General features: G+C 40.9%; 2 protein-coding genes across 9 annotated transcripts in view; one reads left to right on the top strand and one right to left on the bottom strand.

Annotated features, from left to right (window-relative positions):
- Positions 1 to 9,786, bottom strand: part of VTI1A (vesicle transport through interaction with t-SNAREs 1A) — a 276,781-nt gene extending 266,995 nt beyond the window's left edge. The window contains exons 1-2 of one of the 7 annotated variants that reach the window (XM_037401452.1): positions 9,256 to 9,786; positions 903 to 961 (exon numbers count right to left, since the gene is read on the bottom strand). In XM_037401452.1, the coding sequence (XP_037257349.1) occupies positions 903 to 961; positions 9,256 to 9,349 (153 nt within the window). In that variant the 5' untranslated portion in view covers positions 9,350 to 9,786. The remainder of the gene's footprint in view (positions 1 to 902; positions 962 to 9,255) is intronic. The other 6 variants (XM_037401455.1, XM_037401458.1, XM_037401459.1 and 3 more) reach the window with 6 other exon arrangements.
- Positions 9,787 to 9,886: 100 nt separating this feature from the next.
- On the top strand, positions 9,887 to 20,914 carry ZDHHC6 (zinc finger DHHC-type palmitoyltransferase 6). Of its 2 annotated transcripts, none has more exons than XM_037401450.1 (10): positions 9,887 to 10,290; positions 11,558 to 11,649; positions 13,805 to 13,964; positions 15,029 to 15,190; positions 15,767 to 15,820; positions 17,318 to 17,485; positions 17,772 to 17,813; positions 18,267 to 18,412; positions 18,502 to 18,545; positions 20,334 to 20,914. In XM_037401450.1, exons 1-10 carry the CDS (start codon positions 10,042 to 10,044, stop codon positions 20,435 to 20,437), a joined length of 1,221 nt encoding a protein of 406 aa, XP_037257347.1. In that variant the 5' UTR covers positions 9,887 to 10,041; the 3' UTR covers positions 20,438 to 20,914. The 2 variants fall into 2 exon arrangements, with proteins under 2 accessions (XP_037257347.1, XP_037257348.1); XM_037401451.1 differs by lacking the exon at positions 20,334 to 20,914 and adding an exon at positions 19,496 to 20,327.
- Positions 20,915 to 24,360: the final 3,446 nt, after the last annotated feature.

Raw genomic sequence — 24,360 nt, 5'->3', positions numbered from 1 at the left:
CAAGACTAATTCAATTCCTAAATGAAAAGCACTAGGTATGTCAACAAACATTCTAGAGACTTTTTTCCTCCTACACCACTTAAAGTGAATTCCAATATTCCTGTTTAGTTAGTAATTAAATCATTCATTCAAGTTGCCCAACTATAAGAACTTTCAGGCCAGGAGAACTGATTTCCTTTCCCTATCCTAACAGGTTACATTTCTGACACTAGATAGACCAAACTCATTTGCAAGTAAAAATCAAAAGCAGCTTCAGGCAAGCAACTATTGGCTGTGTGGGAAAAAGTAATTTCTCAACTTTCACCAACACCTTTGCTAAGTTACTCCACATCTACAATACTACTTTTATGCTCCGTCCAGATGGAGAACACGACAGGCTTTAATGGGAACAAAGTAAAAAAAAACAAAAAAACAAAAAAAAAGTCACAGTTGTTTAACACACTGCTTTCTTCTGTCAGTGTGGACCACTTGACCTTAAACAACTACGTATCTTCATGCCTCACTTGCTAGAAAAGAAAAAATATCTAGTACTCTACACGACAATCACACAGATTAAATCACAATGCATAGGTCTTACAAGAAAAACTAACAGTCCAGGTGTGTAAATACTTACTTTAGGAACTGAATTAAAAGACCCAATCCACAGCTCAAAGCCTGTAGCAGCGTGTAATAGCTTACAGCAATAATGCAAACCTTAAATGACTTAACACAAAATTAAAAAAAAGGATACACTCACTCCTCTTGGGTATTTAATATTCTCAAATAAGAACTATCTCAAAAATACTATTTCATTTAATAATTGATTAAGTATTCTTAGGGGATCGTGTGTGTTAAATGTTACCACTAATGATCCTATTATTTTCCCTAGGAATTTGCAGTTAACATGAAAAGTCAGAACATACCAGTTCCCTTGCTTCTTCAAGCTGTTTCTCAACATTCACAACCATCTGCTTCTTCTCATCTGAAATAGAATTGTGAAAATACCAATATAATTGTGCTCTTGCCATGAAAGAAAAATATACCATTTCAAAAGCTTCAAAGTTAAAACTGACTGAAAGGATTCATTCTGTTGTGACATCATTGCACACTGTGATAACCCACATTACTAACTAAAAAAAAAAAAAAAAAAGAAAAAAAGGAGACTGGAGAATGCTTGAAGTCTTGAGGTTTGTTATACAGCATTTGCTAGTTAGGAAAGCAGTTACAGCTGCTCCAGGTGTAAGAGTTATGCCTCAGCAGGTGCTTGCTGGGTGTGTACAAATGCATGAGAAGACACATACTTACACCAAAAGGAAAAAAAAAAAAACATGGCTTAAGCACAAAGGCTTATCCTATTTTTTTTGCAAAATATGAGATGCACAAAACCAACCATCCTACTTAAAATTAATCCAGGTACTGAAGAAACATGAGATTTCTGTTTCCCTGCTCCTGTGCTGGGTCTAGAATAGTTTCTTTTGCTTCAATAGAAACAAAACGAAACACCACAGAAACTACAAGAAAACCACTGTTTTCCAGGGGCAGCAAAAGTGTAAATTAGTAATAAAAGATGCAAATTTTAAAACATTAAAATCAGTTATAAGCTATATGTAGCAGTCGTCATCTGTCAAGTTCCCCAATAAGCCTAATATCCCAGCTATATAGAGCACATCTGGCTTTCAACATGCCTTTAACCATTCATTCTCAGGCAGAGAATCCAACATAAGCCAAGAACTCAAGATTCAGTATCACATCTGTCAAATATTCTAATTGCTGGACCACTTGGTTTGTTACAGCATGAAAGGGAACTTTCTGAGGAATAGTCAGTCACCGGATAACAAAAACGTCCCCACATTGCTTAATTACTGTGGGATACAGGGGCTTCAATACTGCTATTTGCAGTGCCTCTTGCATCACTTTGTGCCCCTCTCGTGGCCATAGCTTCCACCCTTCAGACTGTAAATCCACCCGTTATCTCAGTGAAGTTAACAACAAAACTCTGAACATACAACCCTTCACACCACCGTTCATTTGAAAGAGCATCATGAGATATCCATGCTGGTGGTTTGTCTGATGAAGCAGATAAAAAGTGCAGAAGTATCTCTAGTCATTGCTGCTCAGAGATCATGATGGGTAAGTCTATGTTGGCACAAGAGACTTTATTGTGTGTCTTCAGACTTCACAGTTTTCTTTTTTAGCCTGAATTCCTTTGCTTCTCTTCCACATGATCTCTTTGTATCCTAGAACTGACACGTTAAAGACCAAAACGGACTACCTGATGATCTCCTTTGACCCTCTGCAAGCCACAAGCCCCTGAATTTCAAGAGGAACACCCTTTATTAAGCATATGTAGTTTAGCTTCTCACAAGCTGAAATACTTTTTTTTTTAAACAAGCTTAGAGCCATAGGCAGGAACCAGATGATGAGGTTACAACCAAAACCAGAATTCCTGCCGTATAAAATTAAAACATGCCCTTAAAACAACCTTTCTTAAAAGCAACAGAACTACTTCTGAAAAGGACTATATTGCTGTCACAGCACAAGTAAGCTAGCAAGCTGCAACAAGGCTTTTACCATCAGTCAGATGCTACTGTCCCTGCTGCTCCTCCTTCCTCCAGAGGTCAGACCACACTGCTCCTCCTCCATCCAACATCCTTCCAGACTCCTCAGGGATATTTAACCACTTAATGGGAATGAGCTACAGCTGCATATCATCCATGTCAATCAACCCACTGCCTTCATTCCTCTACATATTGCTGCAGAGTTTTTGGTGCAGCATTCCCAGCTTAAACAAGCTGTGTTCTAGCTGAGTCCTCCCCCTGGTGTTCTACAGTATCCTGCATTACATTTGCATGGGCCTATCCATGTATCTTTACATTTACCTAAAACACTCTACACTCTCATTTAAGGATGCATGAACATCATGATCTGTCTTTCTTCAGTTACGTATGTTGGAGCTCTGCATCAGGTTGAGGATCATCTTTCTACCTCTACGACAATGCAGACATCTTTGCAAATAACTAGCTGCCTTCGGAGGATACACCATCACTCACATGAACAGATCGTATGCACTAGGTTATCACCCAAGAAGCTGCTACACTATTGTAAAATATGCGGGCAATTAATTTACAGCACCCAAATAAGACTATAGTCAGAGATGCTTCACCAAGGGAAAATTCCTCTCCAAGAAGCCAAAGTTCTCAAGAATGTGTTACAGTCAACTGGAGAAGCAGAAAAGACTCCTTCTGAGACTGGACTGGATAAACAAGTGGTCCAGGGCTGATGAGGTCCACCTAAAGCTGAGACTGTCTCAGGCTCTGATTCCACAACATCCCACATGAACAAACCAAGGTGTTTCTGGGTAGCAGCAGTAAGAACTGAACACTGTCTGGCAAAATGTAGCTAGAATAAAATCTTGAAGAAGACTGAAGCCCCCCAAGTAAAGGGAACTCTGCCAGCAATACAAGTGAGAAAAATGCACTTAGATCCCCACACAAATTCAAAGTCGGAGCTCAGCTCTAAGTCCTCCCAAACAGTGTCTGCTCTTAATCTTGAAAGAGGCCCAGAATTTCATCAAGTAATCCTCTCTACAAAGCTAAAGCCATGGAAAAACAGCATCTTCCTTGAAAATCTGGAATTCACACTGCCACATCTGGTGGATTATCCTACAGCAGCAGGTATAGGAAACACCAAGTTTTGTGCAGCACTTTTAGTTCTCTGCTAGCAATGTCTTTCTTTAATTCCCCACCAGGTTCTCATGATGGCACCCAAGCCAGAAAACATAATGGTTAGTACTTTATTTTCCTAACATAAGTAAACCCAAAAGAAAAGAGAATCTGCCACTTGTTTGCCCACACGTTTCAATTCTCCTGCCCAGCATTCTAAAACACCTCTGTTCCTTCCTTCATTTGGAAGTGGACAAGATTATGATGGACAAAAGGAAAAACAATGTAAGATATAAAACACACAATACCATTTTATTGAGGCTGAAATAAAATTTAAAAACTACAGCAGCAGCAAAGATATGTACAACAGCAATTTCAGTATTTCCCTGAGTTTTACTGGATTACAGTTTCCACACACATGAAGTAACCTGAAATTTAGGGATATAAAGTTGGGGGTTTGGGGAAAGTATTTCATGCTGTACAGAATCTATGTGTATTTGTGATTACAAGAACTGCCTAGCACTCCACTGACCAGTAAGATCTTACCTACCCACAAGGATTTTAAGCTACAGACCATTGGTAGGGAAAACTTACTAGTACACAAGGAGGTCTGGCTGAAACTGCTCCCATAAAACTGGGGAGGTATTCAAATGATCTTCAACAGTTTAGTTAATTAAACTTTAATTGAACTCCAAAGTTGCACTTTTAACATCATCCAGATTTATCAATACACAATCACCCAGCTGATGGCCAGAGCAACTGCTGCATGCGAGGCCTACTAACGGGCCTTTGTTGTTCCTTCAAATACAGACATGTGGATTTCCAAGAAAGCAGCTGAAGTTGTTGCAACTGCCACTCTCTAGGGCATACAATACCATATAGTCCCCAAAGCAAGAAGGGGTGGCAGGATCCATCAGAGCCACTTTGGTAAGAAAAAGCAAGCTTACCAAAGTATAAGTATCACCTGCTCAGTTTCACTTTCCTCTCTTCCTCTAGCCACATCCATGTAAAATCCCGGCAGGAGCATGCTGCCTGGAGCCACTTGCCTGCAGGACTGCCAATATATCTAGGCCTGCTGTTGGTATCAGCAACAGAGGCATGAAATGCTACAACGCTGTCCATCAGAAAGCACTCATGGGAATCGTTTTCAAACTATTTACTTCCAGTTTTACTGCCAGGATTAAGCTAAGGAAATAACTTATTTCACAGTCAGCATCCCCATAGAAAGGAGGTAAAATATCCACAGGATGATTTGCTCAGAGACTGTAGATGAAGTCAGAGGGAGTTACTCAGAGTTAGAGAAGCTTGCCACTAATGTAGTAGATCAGGACAAACAAGTCATGATTCAATTAAAGATCCTCATATTACTAACTGTATTACTCTCCTGTGTCTTAGTAGTTTTCAATCTGCCTACTTGATCATTTCCTTAAATATACTTCCATCATATGAAACAGTGAAAACAAATTATGACTTTTTTCTTAATTCAGAATTGATAATATCCTTTTAAGAAAATACAAAACAATGCTACATCAAACATATTTAAATTTACAATACAATTTTGGCCTCCACATTGCCAGACAGAATATCCTAAAGAAAATATTACATGTAGCTTGTATAATTTTACTGGTCAAATTGACAAAATATAGATAAAGGCTGGAAAGAAAAGTGGTTTTTTGTTCCAGGTCAGGACTGCAAATGAAGAAATCTGTTCTGTATCTGTACAGAAGGTTGTATCACTTTCTTAAAAGAAACAAGCTTTTACTATATTTTTCCCCAGTTCTTCCAGCTTTGCTCTTGCATTAGTCACCCTTTTGTCCCCCAACACACAGCAGTTACAGAGAAAGGCAGAAATCTGCCTACAAGTGTAGAAAGGTAACACAGCATTCATTTGACTTCACAGCCAATGAAGACATTGAAAACATCTGGACCAAGACTGAGTAGTCTCATTGATTGTGGAATTGCTTATTTTTGTTAGTACATGCTAAGGAAGATTGAGTAACAAATGGCTTCAGTTCATAGACCACTTGCAGATTTCGCTACACTGGCTGAGGTGGTTTAAATGTCCGTCACTGCCAGAAGTTACTGTCCCAACAGCAGAGACAAATGGAACAAACCATGCATTTCTCTCTGTGGGTTATAAAACCGGGTTCAAGATGCACAACATAATGAGCCAGACCTGAAACAGAGATAGTAAACTCCAGTGCAGGGGTACAACAGATAATGAAAGGTGTAACTTTCTTCAGCTGAATCTATTAGAGACTGAAATACAGTGCTTTGATTGCCCAGTAAAAAATGCAGGTATCAAGTATCAGAAGAATAGAAGCACTCAAGTCTAAAATCATTACAATCCAGAGGCTACTGTGCTGGGAAAAGACTAAGTATCACTATTTGTGCTGATAAAACTCTCTTTCAGATCAAGCAATCAAAATTTATAAGTTTTTGGTCAAATGACAAGACAGATGTTTCTCTGAAACACCAAGCAATATTAATAAAACACATCTTCATTCTTCAAAGACCTACAGCAGCATCACAGAAAATCTGTTTACAAGACATTTCTCTATTGATAACACTTCCTTTAATTCTCCAGATGATGTTTGCCTGAACAGCAACAAAGAAAAGACATTTCTTCCCAAGACATGCTATTGTCCCTGCTGCTTATTGTTTCTGTCGTATCAGAGTGCCTTTGTTACACTTCTTGCTGAACTATTTAAGCATCTGTGACAAAAGGATTTTTTGTTGAGCCATCATCGTCCTAGAACACAGGACAGCATCCAGTCCTGACAACACCAAATGCAGGAATGTTGCAAAACATTAACCAGTATTTCTCCAATTCAACTGAACGTGAAGCTTACAGCAGGTCCATCTTGGGTAGCAGAAGGAAATAAACCAGTCACTAGACTTCAGGAGATCTCTCTGTATTATGCAGAAGTAGCACAAGTCCTTACACCTTTCATCCTGCTTCTTCCAGCAGGGAGGAAGAAGGCCATCAGCAATCTCTCTCAAATCACTGCTTCTGAAAACTGCCACCTCACGTGCATTTCTCCTCATGTCCCCCTCCCACCTCATAATCCTCTTTTTGAGGCTTTCACAGCCATCTCCACAAGAACTAACTGGAACTTCTGGTGATGAAGAAGCAAAGATCTTGCAAATATTCCTATTAAGAAACAAGGGAAAAATGTGTATTTAAATTATTTCTGATTAAAATGTTCAGCATAGTCAGAGATTTTTCTTTCCAGGTGGTTAAACACCTCTATTAGCTAAGACTGCAATTTGTCATACATTAATTTTTTGCTGATGAAAGACAAAATAGCCCTGAAAACGGAAGCAGTGCACTCACTCATAAATGTACAGTGCAAGAAGTAGCTATAATACAAGCCAGTCCAAACCATGTATGACCAGCCTCAAATCCTAACATGGAAAAGCCACCTCTTGAAAAAAACAAAACCAAACAAAGTAAGCATTGCCTTATCTCGAGGCCATTTAGAGCAGTACCACCCACAGGGAACATGCATTCTTTCTCCTCTGAGAGGATGGGAAATTCTAAAAAAACCCTTCTAATAGCCATGTAAAAGATTCATGATTTCAAAGCCTGCTGCTTCTAGGCTATGTCACTGTTTAAGACAATACTCTTCAAATATCATGTCTTTAAGCTCCAAAGTCTCCCTAAATGAGTAAGGGAGACTGATCAAAGGAGAGGATTATGGAAATCCACTACTACTAAGCAGAGTATTCTTTCTGGTATTGAACAGACACTGATGACTTCCAAAATCTATACAATTAGGAAATTAAATCTCTATTCTTTTTTCATAAATCAGTGTAGCACTACAGATTTTCAGAAGAGGAGCCAGCAGTGCATTTATGATGTTGCCCTGTCCTTACAAGAGATTCTTAAATTTACCCTGTTTAAAAGTGAACAGCCCTTTGTGAGGCAGTAGGAAATACTGCCTTTATTAGGTACTTTACATTAGTCAAGAATTCACTTCACCCTCTCAGGAAATTGTTCCAGTGGCCATTTACAGGTTAAATATAATTTCTGAGCAGACTAAATTACACTAGTTCAAAAGTTCAATCACAGGAACTCTTTGGATCTCTCTCTTCTTCATTTTGTAAATCTCCATTATAAAACAGAAAAAGCTTTCTATCTCCTAAGTACCTGCAGATTGCAACTGAATTACCCCACCATGTCCTTTTTGTTAAGTTCAACCACAAAACAGTGTTGTTAAGCCCATGGAAAGGCATACTTTCCTGTCCTTTAATCATGCCTGTGACTAGTCACTCAATCCCAATTTAACAGAAGACTTTCTAACTTGCTAAGGTTAGAATCGGACATAGCCTCCCAGAATCAGACAGATTTTTACTCAAAATCCCCCTATTTATTCATTTCAGACATATTTTGGACCTCTGAATTAACGTTGCCCTGAGATCATATGTTTTAGTTGACCACCTACCTTGAATCCTGTTTAGAGTCATAACTTCATCAGTTCATGATGCATTTCCCACTCTAAGAGTAGGATGTTATTCTCTGGTCCTGGATGCACGGTATTTTTTCCTTTAGTCATATGGGAAAGTATACCATTAGTATGTGTTTATTCCCTCCTTATATGATATCCGCTCCTACACTGTAAGTATCCTAAAGCTTTGGGAAATGTGCATAAGAAACAGAGGCAGAAATATTTAATGATGTGGAAAGAGAAGAGGAATTAAGCTGAGCTACCAGAGAGACAGACGAGAAATTGACTAGTTTCAGCTTCCACAGGTCTGGTACCAGGAGCCCAATATTAGGGCAGTGATTCGTACACGCTAGAAGATTCAGCTGGACTGGTTAGAAAGATTATGATTTTCAGCTTTCTACCCTAACACTCTTCTAGACATTATTGTCTCTACTGCAGGGACACATCATGAATCAGACCATGAATGCTGCAGGCTACTGACAAAACACATTAAAGTAAACGAACACTGATTCCTTTGAATCTGCCTCTACAAGTGAGTCACCACGGTCAATTATCCAAATCAAATATTTTAACAGTAGGCAGCAAAAATACAGATTTGGATTAAATCGCACACAAATTCTGTCCGTGCCAGATGAAAAAGACCCGATTTCCACGCCCGGCGTCGTGGCACGATCGCAATGCACAGCGCCCGGTGGCAGAGCTGGCACAGGGAGCGGCCGCCTTGCTCGGCTCGGCCGGGCTCTGGGGGGCCCTGCGGCGGGTCGCACGGGAAGGGCCGACGCCCCCCCAGCTGCCCAGCAAATATTCTGCTGGGGTATTCATAACGCATCTCTCCAGACAACTCGCTGCTCGGGCGGACGTGCAGCCCGGGGCAGGGAGATGACTCCCGACTCTGCTGTGTAACGAGCAGGACAGACACCGGGGTGACGGGACACGGAGACAGGCCGCGCTGAAAGCACAGGGACACCCCCACCGCCCCTAGCTGCCCGGGAGCCGGGGAGGCTCTGGCAGACGAGCAGGGCGGGCCTGCGGCGCGGAGCGAGGGCCCCGAAGGCGGAGAGCAGCGCCAGTGGGAGCCCGGCACGCCGGGCACCGGCGGCGGCCTCCCCGCGGCACCGGGCCAGCAGCCCCCCCCGCCCCCGCCGCAGGCGCCCGCCGCTCACCTCCTACCAGCTTCGGCACCTTCCCGATCCGGCCCGTGATCTCGGCCGTCAGCACGGCGAAGTCCTGCTCGTAGCTCTCGAAATCGGAGGACATGGCGGCGGCGGTGCGGGGGGGGGGGGGGGCCGCAGCCCCACTGCGCTCCGCGAAGGCGCCGCGCTCAGCCGGGCGCGCTCAGTCGCTCCGCACGGAGGCGCTTCCGCGTTCTGCTACCCGCAAAGGCGTCCCCCCACCTCCGCACGCCTCGCCACAGGTTCCGGCGAAACCCTCCGCCCCCGCTCCAGCGCTTCAACCAGCACGGCCCAGCTCCCCCCTGCCGCCTCGCCACCCCTTGGTGGTCTTCGCCTGGGGGCTAGAGCCGCAGCCCTAGGCCCGGTAGGGGCGGCAGGCCAACTGACGCCCTGCAGCCCGGGACCCCGCCGCGGCGTGGGCGCCCCGCCTTTTTCACACCGCTCCTGCGGCGGAGCGGAGGCGGCGGGACGAGGCTGCGCCCTACCCCCCCCCGGCGGGACGCTGTTTCCTAGCGGGATCCTATTGCCAACGGACCGCCGGGGGGCGGTGGCCGAGCCAGAGGCACCAGCGGGCGGAGGCGAGCGCGGGCTCCGCTGCCCCCGCCTCCCCGGGCCGGCGGGGCGGGGCCGAGGTCCGGCGGGCCCCGCCGCCTCCCCTCCCCTTCCCCGCGGCGCTCCCTCTCCCTGCGGCCGGTGGGACGGCGCGGGGCTGAGCGCGGCGGGCGCCATGCGCGGCGGCGGAGCGGCGGCGGCGGCGGGACGGCGGCGGTAGCGATCATGGGCGGGCCGGGGGGGCTGCGCCGGGCGCGGCGGCTGTGCCACTGGGGGCCGCTGGTAGCCCTGGCCGTGGTGGCCGTGTGCTCCGCCACCGCCATGGCGGACGCCGCGCTGTGGTATTGGCCTCTGGACACCGCCGGGGGAAGCGTCAACTTCATCATGCTCCTCAACTGGACCGTCATGATCCTCTACAACTACTTCAGCGCCATGTTTGTCGGCCCGGGGTACGTCCCTTTGGGGTGGACGCCGGTAAGCGCTGGCTTTCGATCGCCTCACGGCCGGGCTGAGGCGCGGGGGGGGCGCCCCGCGGCGGGGCTGGGCGCAGGGCCGGGGAGGCAGCACCGGTCGCGTACCGTGGTGCCGCCGTTTCCCCCGTCTCCCCGGAGGATGCAGCCGGCCCCGCAGGCCGGGCCTCTCTCTCCTTATCTCGTTTCGACATCTCCGCTTTCTGCTTCTCCCGCTCTGCCGCCGCCTCCAGCGCGCCCCGGCACGGCCCCATGCGGCCGGTTGCGGCGGGCTGGGGCCGGGCGGCAGCGCCGCGTTACCGGCTGCAGCCCCTGTGCCAGCCCCGAGTACGGGGAACGAGAACTTCAAGGTTATCCACATGCTCCTGCAGGTGCTGTTGCACGGAAGACTCTACTGCTAGTATGAGGGATTAGAAGAAGTTCACTTAGCAAATTTAATCTTTTTTTATGTGAGTTGGAAAGTTACATGTTTGTCGTGTGTTCGACGCAGTTTTATAAGTCAAGGTAGAAATTCGCATTTCCTTTCCTTCAGTAATTCCTTGGAAGAGTAGTGGCCAGGGACCAGAATGGTACAGGTTCGGTGTCTCAACAGCTGGCCAGAGTTTGTGTTCCAGTGGCATGATACAAAGATTAGTAATAATCACATTTCTACTTGTGGAATATTTATCAGGACAGAGTCTAGTGAGAAGGCAATCCTGATGTAGTCCTGGCAGGACGACTGGGTATTCCACTTGGTGAAGAGAAGATTTTGGCCGCTATTACTACTTGCTGTCTACAGTCTCTTATCTCCCACCTTGCCATCATCGTTGGTGTGTGTGCGTGTGTAAGACAGGGAGAGTGACAAACAAGAGCTAGTTGAACATTAATGCTTGTACTGTGTCTTAGTAGTAAGCCTAGACTGGCTCACAGCATAAAACGGAGAGACAAGGTACATAAGCTTTTTAAAAAAATTACAAAGGCATCATGCTGTTTTTCACTCTTGGAACTTCACTATGAAACCCTACTTGCACAGTCACTCTTCCTAATGGAAGAACCATTTATGTTTTTTTAGCAGCAGCACTTTCAACTGTGGGAGATGGGTGTGCTGACAGCCAAGAGATTATTTTTTTTTCTTTTTTTTCATCTCCTCACCACCTACCATTAAATAGGGTTGGGTTATGAAACACACCCTGTCAGAAGAAAGCAAAGATGCTTAGGTTAGGAAAGTGCCGAGATACATATTGCCAGTAGAATTATGTGCGCGTCTAACACACCTGTTCTTCTGTTTAAAGGAAAAATCTCAGGATTGCATCTATCTCCAATACTGTAAAGTGTGTCAGTCTTACAAGGCACCACGTTCACACCACTGTCGAAAGTGTAACAGGTACTGTCTTTAAAATTGTTTTAACTCCATATAAAAGCAGCTTCAAATCTAGTGATGAGCTATTAATGTAATTTGTTCTTCCAAGTCTTGTATTGTGCATTTTTGAAAGACTTCCATGTGAACACTATACCTGTTTCAAATATTTCTACTTTCTAGTGATAGCTTTTCTATACAGTTTTACTGTGTTTTAGCTTAATAAATAAATCTGTTCTTAACATTTTCTTTTTAGCCTGTAATCAGTTCCTTTTAGAAATTTCTTGACATTATTAACAAAACGTTGAAGTACTGTCAGGGAAGTGAGCCTTGTATAAATACCTTAAAATATTTCAGTCCTTTGTAAGTTCTGAGTCCAGGCATTCACCTGCTCAGGGAGTAGAAACACCTATTCTGTTTTCTTTCCAAATGGGAATTAAATGTTGATTTGAGGGGAAATTTTGGACTGTTCTTTAGTCTTCACTAAAGCTTGGTGGGACTTCTTTGAGGAGAGTTTGCATGTTAAGTGAAGCCTTTTGGGTCAACTTTAAAAGTTTGTGCCTTGTTATGTGTTAAGTCTACCAATAGACTTGTTCTGAGGTAAAGGATGCTTTTATTTTAAATAGCTGCACTGGAATTTAGTGCAGCTTGAAAAAAGCAAGCCCCTTCAGCTGTCTGCAGTCCAAGCTGTAGTTGCATTTTTCTTGGGTTTACTGGGCAGGACTATTGGAGAACATGGTAAAAGGTTACTGCAATGTATGCATTCATTTGTTATTTTTATAAACACAAGATATGCAGTCAGTGTGCTTTTAGGAAGGAGAGACTGAAACTGTAGAGCAGTGCTGTAATTTGGCTGCATCATCCCAAGTTTTAAAATTAGGCTCTTTTCCTAGAGTGAGAATCTTTACACTGAGGACTTGGTAGAAAACAGCAGCAGATCCTGACGGGTGCGTTTCCAGAAGCAGGTTCTTTAAATAATTTATCTTTTGTGAAATAAACCAGAAGAAACTGCAGCACATTCTCCAAATCATTTTGCTGATGTGCTTTAAGGATTTTCTGCCCCCTCATCTCTGGCCAAAGTAACTCATCCCATACGTAGCCTCTTGCAATGAAGTTAATAACTTAAACCATCGCTGAAAGTCTTCCGTGCTGTGACAAGTTTCAGTGCATGAGTCACTTCTTGTGGCCCACCTGAATGGGGTGAGGTTTCTAGTTAAGATCTGGGAACTTCTTCAGAAACACTTGTGCTTATGTGTTCAAGAGCTTGTACAGTGGTAGTTGAGCATGTGGTAATGCAGAACAATTAATTCTTTACAAGGGAGAAACTGAACTTCCTATGGGGAATGAACTAGTTTAAAAGATAATGAGGTCAGTAGTTCCAAAACAATTATTCAGACGAGCTGGATATTTGTTCAGTTTAGTCCTTTGTTTATCACTCAGGTTTGGTACAGGTGAATTGCAACATTATAATTGGTGACCTTTACACCTGTTAAGTTAAATCAGTGCAATTTCGGATGTGGACAAATCTTTTGTCAGGTGGGTTTTATGCACCTGTAAGCTATGCCAAAATAACCAGCTTTATTTTGAATACAAGAGTATCTCTTGGTGTTCACACTTGTTAAATAGATTTTGAAAAGAACTTAACAGTGGTCTGAGGTCAGTATGTAGCAATTGATGAAACTTTCAGAGGGTCTGCTGCTGAAAAGAAAGAGGCATTAACACGCTTCTGTCCATGTATCTTCATATGTTCTTTCTACAAGTAGTTTGCAGGGGATTTGACATTTCATTTTCCTGGTGTGCTTATTTTAAAAAATTGGCAGTAATGTTAGCGCTGAATTACTGTGCTGGTTATTCTTACACATCCTGTTCTAGGCCTCTATCTCCTGGCTCTGGAATATGGTGTTTATTAGCAACTAGCAAGTTTGAATAAAGAAAAAGAAGGGTAATTAAGGAGGGTAGGATCTGGGAGTGCTTTTTGTTTTGCTTTCTATCACTCTACAACATGAAATACCGTTCTGAATAGCACCAGAAAAAGAAACTACTGGGCTGATCTGCCAGAAATCGGTGGGTTTAAATAAATGAACGGAGGGTAAATAGTGGAAAGTTAGCTGTCCTTTTCTTTGAGTTTTTTTTAAAAACATCATACACGTACTTTGTATTAATCAGGATTTATTATTCACAGATGTGTCATGAAGATGGATCACCATTGTCCTTGGATAAACAACTGTTGTGGATACCAGAATCATGCATCTTTCACTCTGTTTCTTCTCTTAGCTCCACTGGGATGTATTCACGCTTCTTTCATATTTGTTATGACTATGTACACTCAGCTTTACAACAGAGTAAGAAAACATAATTAAATGCTTAAAATATTATCTAAGTCAGATGGATAATTTATCTCTGAAAGTATGAGACAATTCGGTTTCCTGAGAAGAAGCATATGGAATTCCTTGTTATTCTTTCAACATATATTCTGAGTTCTGCTCTCTGCCTGTGAGAATTATGTTCATTAATTGGAGGAGGATCCAGAGAAAGTTGTTTACATTTTCTTTCATTCCCCTGCCCCCCCCCCCCCCCATTATTTGTCATAATTATTGGGAGTTTCCTAGAGCTTTGCATTGACCAAAGACAGTTTCTGAGTAGTGCTTTATATAGAGAGAGACAGGCTGTGTTTTGGCTGGCACAGAAACTAGCTGCTATTTATTTCCAACACACAAGTTAGATGCTACTTATTTTCTTTTGCTTGCCACTTTTTTAGAATTGGATCCAGTTCTGCAAGGGAAAAAAAAAGTATTATTTTTTGAGCTAAAAATAAATTAAGTTGCATTTTTTTTTTTAAACGCAAACGTTTAACTGCAGCAACAAAAAGCAAAACTTGTTCTGGAATACATCCCTTATTTCAGATCCATGGTTAAGATTGTGAGCTTTGATTTCAGCCTTTGGGATTGCACTGAAGAGCTTAAAAACATCAACGGAGCGTAACGGATGAGGGCTGCGTGTTGCATTTGCAGAGCAATAATGTTGAGCACTGCTATCTGCTAAAGCTTTCAGAGGAAAACCTGTAGTGTTTCCACTGAAAATGGGTGCTGTGCTATGCAGACATTTTCTGTCTGAAACTGGTGAATGCATTTTTGTTAATGTACCGGAGTCCAGATTTTTTTTGCCGTTTTGGGGCCTAACTTGTGGAGCTTGCAAGATGGCAATTTTGGTTTAGCTTTCCAGCTAGAGGAGGCCTACATCGAGTAAAGAATGTGTTTCTGAAGAGGAAAAGTCTTTTGAATACAAGTTGGGGTTTTTCTGATTACTGTCAGAAGTTGGACATTTGCCTTCAAAGCCAGTTTTCTTATTGGTAACTTGTTTCAGCAGTCGGAATGTTCTGGAGCTGAATGATATTTTCCCTTTGCAGATATCTTTTGGGTGGAGTTCTGTAAAGATTGACATGAGTGCAGCCAAAAGAGACCCTCGACCCATTATTCCCTTTGGACTCTCCGCATTTGCTGCATCTTTATTTGCCTTAGGACTGGCATTAGGAACTACTATTGCTGTTGGCATGCTGTTTATTATCCAGGTAAGTTTGTGGCTTCTCTTACAAAGAAGTTAAAAGCTGTGAATTTTGCCTGCTTGTGGAGCAGAAACAGAATTCAGGATTGATATAGGAGCAGTTGTTTAGAGCTTATGTTGCTGTGTAACTTTTACAGGGGTTTATGTTGCTTTCTCCCAGTCCCTCTGTTGTTACCACTGGTTTTTTATGTTATTTTGCATGGGAGAAGTTGGAGGTGAACATCTAATGAACTGAGAAAACAGGGCTCTCTGGAAAAGACAAAATACTTGGTATTTCAGGAGTACATGCTCCTGTCCCTGAAAATAGATATAAACATGCCCAATATATTGCTTTAAATGTTTGAGATATTTGGAAGGGAACGAAAATACACATTTTAAGCATAAGCTGAAATAACTCTGTGGTACAGCCTTAAGTGTGTAATTCTAGAAGATAGCATTTGAATGTTTTTAATATGTTTCAGTTAAACCTATAAAAGTTGCTTTGTTCATTAAAGCACATTTTTGTTAAATGAAGTTTTCTTTGTCTAGCTGATGTATATCTGCAGAAAATCAATGCTAATTTCACCTAACACTTCTGTTTTAGATGAAAGTAATTTTGACAAATAAAACTTCAATCGAGTCCTGGATTGAAGAAAAGGTAAGCTTTAATTACAATATTCTTGTACTTTGATAAATGTGGAGAACATTTTTAATAATAATCTCCTGTTTTCACTTCTCTGAATTAAAACCAAAGGTGTCATTTCAATTCATCACTGACTTAACACATACAACAACTTTTCCCTTACTGTTTCTGAAATTCACTGAAATAGATAAGAAATCATTTAATTGCATAGATTTTTCTTTTTTTGTTTGAGGTAATTGGTGTGAACACAGAAAAGTAATTGCTTTTAAGAGACTTTGCTTACCTACTTGGAATATGTGTTTTCATCCGAAACTTGAGTTGTCTTTGCTTCTCGTTATGCCTGCCTGTACCTCTGTCCGCCTCTTCTAGCCATTCTAGTTGGCATGTTTTTGCTCATGATTTTATTCCTTTCCTACTTGTGATTAAACCTGGGAGGACTTTTCTTGATTTAGAAGAAATACTAGAAAATAATGATACTTAATCTTCTCTCCTTTACATTTCTTTTTGATTTTCATATCTTTGTAGAGGTTTTTGCAAGATTTTTCAGAATATGGCCAAGCAGCAGAAGCCAAGTTTAGAGGAAGCAAAACTTACTCAATGTTTAGAAGCTAGTTCAGTGCTACCAGATTATTGTGTATAAGTCCACAAACATTTCATTATTATCTTCTTGTCTTTCCTTTATCCTATATCAAAATTATCATGAGGAACTTGACTGTGTATAAGTACCTAAGTATTGTAATGCCTTCTTCTTTGCATGGAATCTAGCTTACCTGGATCCTAATCCTGTTAGACCTTTAAATAATAGGACAATGGAACATAAATGAAAGAAAATCCTGTTACAACTATACAGTAGAATTTGAAACAATCTTTAAAATTTTAACTGTAAAACATGGGCTGCTAATATGACCCTTCATACGCAGACTGTAACACCAAAGTGTTTAATAAAAACATTCTTGCAACAAAGAGAACAAACTACTTCCATGACTGCTCCACTAGAGGTCATTGTAACTGAAAGAATGACAAGTTCATGATTGCAGAATGTGGGCGATTCAGAGCATGCCTGTATATGCAATTCTTGGAGGTGGAATAGATACTACTAAGGTTGAATTATACTCATGATTATTAATCAAAGAATCCTGAGCAGTGGAAGTCTTTGTATGTAACTGAGAAATAGTCAGGCATCAGTCCTTAAAAGAATGCCGTAACATAAAATGAGTGTGGAGCAGATTAGTCACTATAGCCAACTGACTGTTCTTAAAGGTAAATGGGGTCGGGGACAGACAGACAGGACGGAACCCAAACCAGACACACTTCTAAATGTCATGATTGTCGTAAGTAGTTTTAAAAGCCTGGGTTAGTATAGCAGGAATTTACTGCTCTTGCCTCCAAATGTTTCCCTTCGGGTTTCATGGACCCATACAGGGCTTATGACCTGGCTTTCTTAATGTTTGCTGCTCAGTTGCATTTGGTAGGGTATGATTTTATGTACTGCATTTCTGAATTGTTTTTCAGGCCAAAGACAGAATCCAGTACTACCGAACAGGTGAGACCTTTATTTTTCCCTATGACATGGGAAGCAAATGGAAGAACTTCAAGCAAGTGTTTACATGGTCTGGGATTCCTGAGGGAGATGGCTTGGATTGGCCAGTAAGAGATGGCTGTCATCAGTATAGTTTGACGGTAATTGATCTACAATGATATCTCAAATTAATCCTCCCCACTATCCAATTGCCTCCTTTCCTTTATAAATAGACTGACTAGTAATACATATACTTAAGAAACAGGAGTTCGTTTAAATGTTCTCCCATTTTTGGTAGATTAAAAAGTTGTGCTTTTGTGAGTGCTTTTAAATGGTATTGATATTTCCTATGTTTGCTGCATGGTTTCAATACCTGACTTCATTTTGTGTTGAATACACAAGTCCTCTTAAACTAAACACTGCCTTTCTATTTATAATCATTTGTAGATAGAGCAACTGAAACAGAAAGCAGACAAGCGAGTAAGAAGCGTAAGTATTTGTGAAGTTTGGTCTGAAATGACTTTGAAATATCAATATAAGTTAATGTAAGTAATTGCTGAGATAATTCCCAAGTTTAAAATCAAGAAATAAAATAATTTTTAAATTTAATTTTAAATTCAAATTTTAAAATTTTAGATTTATTTAAACATAAATTTGTGTTTCCACACGGTGTGCTGCAACCTCTGCTTAGTTAAGCTTAATGTTTAACTTTCTCTGCATTTGCTCCTTAGTTTCCAGATAGTAAGAAATGTGATAATAAAGATGCCTGTGCTTCATTGTTAAACAGTTGATTTAGAATTGAGTCCCTTTTGACAGCTATTTTCATTATGCTGAAATCTAACAGTATGCTTTAATTCTTGATATTTTTTTTGGTATGAAACTTGTCATCAAGGCTGTAACTCCTTATGACAATATATTGCCATGTTCTGTTCAAACTTGCAGGTGCGATATCGAGCAGTAGAAGATTACAGTGGTGTCTGCTGCCCTGTGACCAAAGGTGTTCAAACATTCTTCACAACACCATGCACTGAAGAACCTAGAATTGCACTGAGTAAAGGGGATCTGATTTTAGCCACAAGAGGCTTAAAGTTAGTGGCTCCACACCTTTACGTTTAGTTAAGAGAACTATTGAGATGAGTTATGGCGTCTAATTACCTATTTATGCTTTCTTCCACAGCCACTGGATGTATGGTGAGAAGATTCTCAACTCAGCTGTTGATGGTATGAAGCAGTTACTTTCACTTCTTCTGCTGAAAATTAAAATCAGTTTTATAGTTTTTAGAGATGTGGACAGTACTACATGTTCAGTTCTCAAAATGTGTTATGACTGACCATAACTGGCATTAACTTTTCTCTCCTCTAAAACCACCTCCGTGGTTTTTACTCTTATATCAGGTAGACTTGCCAATTTTGATAAACTTTATTTAAATGATTCTGTCAAACTGAAAGAACACTTATTTAGTACTATTCTGAAGGTTGAGTGGGAAGGAGAACACTTCATAGTCTAAGAAAAAGTTAAGACTTTTGGACTTTAAAGAGGTTAATGATGATTTCTCTTTTTGAAATTTAAGTAGTGGTCTGTCTTAAATACATTGAGATTTCCTACTGGACACCCCATGTATGTATAAGACCTGAGATTACTCTTTGTATATCTTAAAAACGTGGAGACGTTATGTCTTTGGTTTGGGATCAGTTCCAAGGACTTTGACATGCATTTATGAGACTAACAACTACAGCTATCAAAGATCTTAATGATTCTTACAGTCCGCAGAGAGACAACATCACAGCCATCTGCAGTGAGATGTTTGGTTTTTACTTTAGCCCTCCTGCTTAGGACTGAGGTAGAATTTTACCTGCTAGAGGGTGCATTGGATTCCGCTGTCTCTTCCAAACAATAGTTAATTCATTGCATGTACATTCTGTATTGGCAAAAGAGAGGCAGCCAACAGTCACTACACTGAAAGTGCCCATGCTTTTTTTTGTGGGAGGTCCAAGACCTTCACAGGCTAGAAATGCTTTGGCTGCTCACCCCAATGCACACTTTCAAATATCAGACCTAAATGAGTCATTGAAATGAGCGTGTATTCTGTAGTTTGTATTGCACTGCTTATTATGAAGATTAGCAGGAGATATCTGTACTACATCTTTTTTTTTTTTTCTTTTTACATCAGGTGGAATGTGGTTTGGGTGGGGAACTTGGTGTGTACAGAGAGGCTGGATTAGAATTCCAAATAACATTGGCATTTTTGAGAACTGGGCTTCAAAAATAGGATGAGATATGTTAGGAATGTATAGAATACGACTATTAATAAATAGGAAGAACAACCTGCACTATAACAAGATAAAATTAATGATTAAGTAGCAGTTCTTCTGAGGAAAAAAGTCAATCGTAATCTTAAGATGAGTCAACACTTCCAAGAAATAAAAAAGCATATAGTTCCTGAGATGCATGAAGTAATCCTTCCATCCTACTCAACATTGGCAGAGATTCAGCTGAAATACTGCCACAAGTAAAAGCAGTTACTCCATCTCAAGAAAGAGGAAGATCAACTGTAAAGGGTTGAGAGGAAAACAATGAGAATATTCAGAGTACTAGAAAATTAAACTTACAAGGGAAAGCTGAAAGAATTGGGATGGCTTACCTGGAGAGGAGGAGGAGACAGGAGAAAGCCAGGGTATGTACAAATAGTAATCAGCTGCATGAAAGTGTGTTGTAGAGAAAATGGTTGGCTGCTGCTTCTGTCCCTGGTGTGTAGAGAGAGAAGTTGTGAAACTGAATTATAGACAGAAAGATTCAGATAGGATATTAGGAAAGATTTTCTCAAGGAAGGTGGAGCACTGGAGAGAATCCATGCATCCCCAGGCAGTGATGTTAGGAATGACTTACGTGTCCTGCCTTGGAGAAGAAGAAAACCTAGGTAACCTCTTGATGTCTCTTCCAGTCCTCTTGTTTTTCCTCTATAATGATCATGTTCTGTTCCAAGTTAATGCAACTTTTCATGTCTTAAGGTGGAATAAGAGAACGAGGCTGGTTCCCTAAGAAATGTGTGGAAGAATGCCAATATGACTCTGAAATGGATCAACCAGTGGATGGAGAGAAGAAAAACAGATAGCGTTCTTATTTTTTAAATAAGAAATGGAATTTTTACTTCAGACCACAATCCTTTACTTGAAATTTTCTGTGTATTTACTTTAGACTTATGCAATGAATATGTTAGGACAAGGTTTTCTTTTCCTTGCAGTTGAAAGCCTGTGCCATGGTTTGCATACTTTTTTAACAATAAATAATCGAAGAAGCCATTCTGTGGATTGCCTTCAAGATCCATCTCTTTCATCCCAGGTCAGGGTTTTTTTTTTTTTTATTATTTTTGCTGTTAAAATTGCATTCTGAGGGTTCATATTTTAGGTTTTTTCCTCAACCGCATCTGATTGTGATGCGTGCTGCTTATCTTTTGTATTTTAACTTTCTCTGAAGCTGCCCCTGGGAACTATAAAATAAACATCTGATTCAAATTCCAGATAAAATTTGTTACCTGTGACTTTTAATGATGTGAATTGTCCACTTCAAATAAATGATACATTCATATTCACTTGTGGATTTAATTGTTCTTAGACCTACAAGGACTTGTTTATAGACATGGGAATGTGAACTGACTAGGAAGTAGATTTCACTGGTTTAAGTTGTTTTTTAAGGTTGGAAAGACTTCAGCTCTTTTTAGAAGACGGTTGTGTGCTTTCAATGGCAAAAAAATAACAGCCAGCTGTTATCTGCTTCCTCTGAAATCTGAATGTGTGCCCAAGAGACTAGAGTTCTTGATCCATCTTAGGGCGAGAGGAAACAGTGTGCCAAGAATGAAAAGTTTTCTAAACCTAGTTGCTACTGAGTGATTAACACCTTTCCATCTGGTATGGATTATTAGAAGCCAGACCTTAAAATGGAGTAACCTGTAAATATATCCTAAATGCAGCAGGCGGTTTTGTTCTCTCATAGTCTAGTTGCATATCACATGTTGAGAGTTTCTGCAAATTGCTGTTTTAATCTGATTTACCTGCACCTGCATGAATTGTTTCAATATTAATTGTATGTAGAAATAACTACATACAGACAAGCCAGCATTACTCCTGTGTGCTCCTACTCAGACTCCTTATCTCCAGCCCAAAGCCAGTTTTTTGTTACCTCCAGCCTGTTGTGTGTTAGTGCTGATGGTGCGTCATAATCCTAGGCTGTTTCTGAGCTATGGCAAGGGAGAGTCACTGTTCTGTTTCAGTAGTTGCAAGCAGGTGCTTTGCCCCTCTTGCAATCAAAGCACTTATTTTCTAGAAGCAGGCTTTGTTAGGAGATATAGGAGTATTATCGTACTCCTAGTTTCCTTGCTAGCAAGAGCTGAAAGGCCTTGACTCAGCAGGATGTAGCTATTTTGGAATATGAGCAGAAATCAATATGGAAACCTCCAAACTGCATGGAATACTCTTGGTCTCAACTGCAGTAGTTTCTGTTCAGTGTTTGGAGTCTAGAACCAAAGGGTACAAAAATAAGCACGTCTTCCAGCTCAGGAAGCTGGCAGCTAAGGATTTCTCATTCTTGACTTTTGAAATTATTGAATAGCTGCTATCTATATTACCAGACACCAATTAGCAGTGTAATAGGAACAGATCAACAGCACTAGTGACCACAGTTGATTGTTAGCTATTAGGAGGGGAATTTGTGTAAGCTGTGGTCTGATTTATAGGGTACTGGATATGTTTTAGTGGTTGAAGAGCACCTTCAACTCATCTGAGCAGAATCTTGCACACTGAGATCAATCTACACTGAAATACAGTATGCCCAGGAGCACTGCTTCAGAAGTGCACTTACAATCTGAAATGGTCTTTTTTTTTTTTTTTTTTTTTTATGCTTTCATCTCATTTCCTTGTAACTAACTCCATTCCCACCTCTTCCTTTTGTAACACAAGTAACTGATGTTTCTGTTTAGTGTTACACCTCCACTCAGCAGTGCTTCCTTACAAACAGCCAGCCAAAGAAAATGCATACCTCCTAAAGGTGCTTAGGTATTCTGCAGACAAGAAAATACAGGCTGTCTTTGCATTGCTGAAATCAGCTGTATCAGAGCATTAAAGACAAACTATCTCTAAGGAACTCCAGTTCTTAATAGAAGTTTCTTTTCCTTCTTTTCTACCACCCCTTTCTACCTTATTTTTGATTCTTCATTCCCCACTCCCTGCTTTTTGCTTAACAGAGATCTTTGTTAAGGAAAGGAGCAGGTATAGATCTGGCATAACTGTTCTGTTTTCTGCAGTGATTCATCAGGGAATTGAGCTGATTTTCTTTTAGGGGGAAGCAAAAAGTATCTTTTTTTTGCACAGCAATTAGCCGTATTAAACTCTTGCTTTTCCCTGAGGGAAGAAGTGTTCTTTTTATTTAAAATTTTGAGCTTTGCATCCTTTCCATCATCTGACAGCAAATCTAGACTAGCAATGCCACACTAGCCCAGCTCGGGCTCTAGTATGATGAAAACTAAGGGTAACTGCCTACTGTGGTGGAATCTTGCCCTTCTATTTAAAGGAAAACTACAAAACAGGCAAATTAAGAAATAGCTGGTTATTTTCGTTCAGGCATGTTTTGCACCACAACAGAAACAGAACCTGTCATAAAAGCAAACAATAATGGCAATGGTAAATGGACATCTCAGGCAGCCTGTCCAGCCACCAAATCAGTGAAAATTTTGCTTTCTGCTCATCTTCCCTCGCTTTGGTCTCTAATCTGAAGTCTCTCCTTTGCAGAGCAAAGCTGCTGGCTGTGCCAGCTGTCTCAGTTCTTAGTAAGGGGCTAGGTATACAACAGAGTGTGCAAAACACTAGCCTTGGTATTCTCATGCCTGGTAACTTTGAGGTAATTACCAATAGAAAAAGAAATCAGTCATGAAAGAGTTCTCAACAGATTTAACCAAGAGGCTTCTGATTTTAATCCAGTATCTCTTAAGAGCTGAGTGAATGCAAGCTCATGCTAGAGTTCAAGCATCTCCCATATAGTTAGTTTTTCAAATGCAAAGTAGTGAGAAGGAGGAGAGAACTTCCCAGACTAGAAAGCCAGTGATTTGCAGGTTATTTAGTCTTTACAATTGAATTGCCTAGCTACAGCATTAGAGAATGATTCTAGAGCTGTCTTTGAGAGTGTTGATTGAAATCAGAACATCATTAAAGTCAAGTTATGAATTAAGAGTCAGTATTTCCCTCTGAACACTTCCTCTGAATAAGGAACAGAAGAGTCTAACCAGTAATTATTAAATTGGAGGCACAGGTGTTGTTTCATCAAGATGGAAAGAAAATACACTTAAATTGTATTTTGGTATACAATTCTGAGATGATTTGGTGAGCCAAAATCGGGCATTCTAATTCTTGATGCAGTATATATGAGTTGTTTCCAATTTGTTAATATCAAAGGAAGCTAAATCATCAACATTCATATTAAATATTTGCATTATGTGAATCGTATCTTTAACAGTCATGGTATCTCATTCTTCAACATCTATATATAGTATACACATCTATACTGCAGACCAAATGGATCAGTTCCTAATGGACAACTACTAGATGAGCAGTTTTTAAGAAAAGTAGAGCAGACTGGATGCTATTTTAGTGCCAGTCTCTATCCTGGGGAAAATAAGTTGCAGAGAATTGAACTTCATTGTACCTATAGCCATCCTTACCTTAAATCTTTGTTTACTGAGTATAACAGTGTTTCAAGCCTGCTGTGGCTTTAGTGCTCAAACAATAGCCTGAAATAATTTTTTTCACTATTGTAATGCAAACATGCTTAAAGTACTCCTGTTTTCACTTCAGATCTGTATGTGGAAGCAGTTCATGTGGCAGAAATGGCACCCAAGAGACCAGTTTCAGACCAATTTACACTTGAATTGCTATATATTATTTGATTGTTCAGAAATGCCATTACCCACTCAATTACATCTTTATAACGGCTACTAGCAGATGCCACCAACACGAAAAATCTAAAGCACTGTAGCTTGCCACTGTGAGA

Source organism: Falco rusticolus, chromosome 9 (genome assembly GCF_015220075.1).
Source record: "Falco rusticolus isolate bFalRus1 chromosome 9, bFalRus1.pri, whole genome shotgun sequence".
NCBI lineage: Eukaryota > Metazoa > Chordata > Aves > Falconiformes > Falconidae > Falco > Falco rusticolus.
Note: the sequence above shows the minus strand (reverse complement) of the source record. Positions and strands in the feature narration are given on the sequence as shown.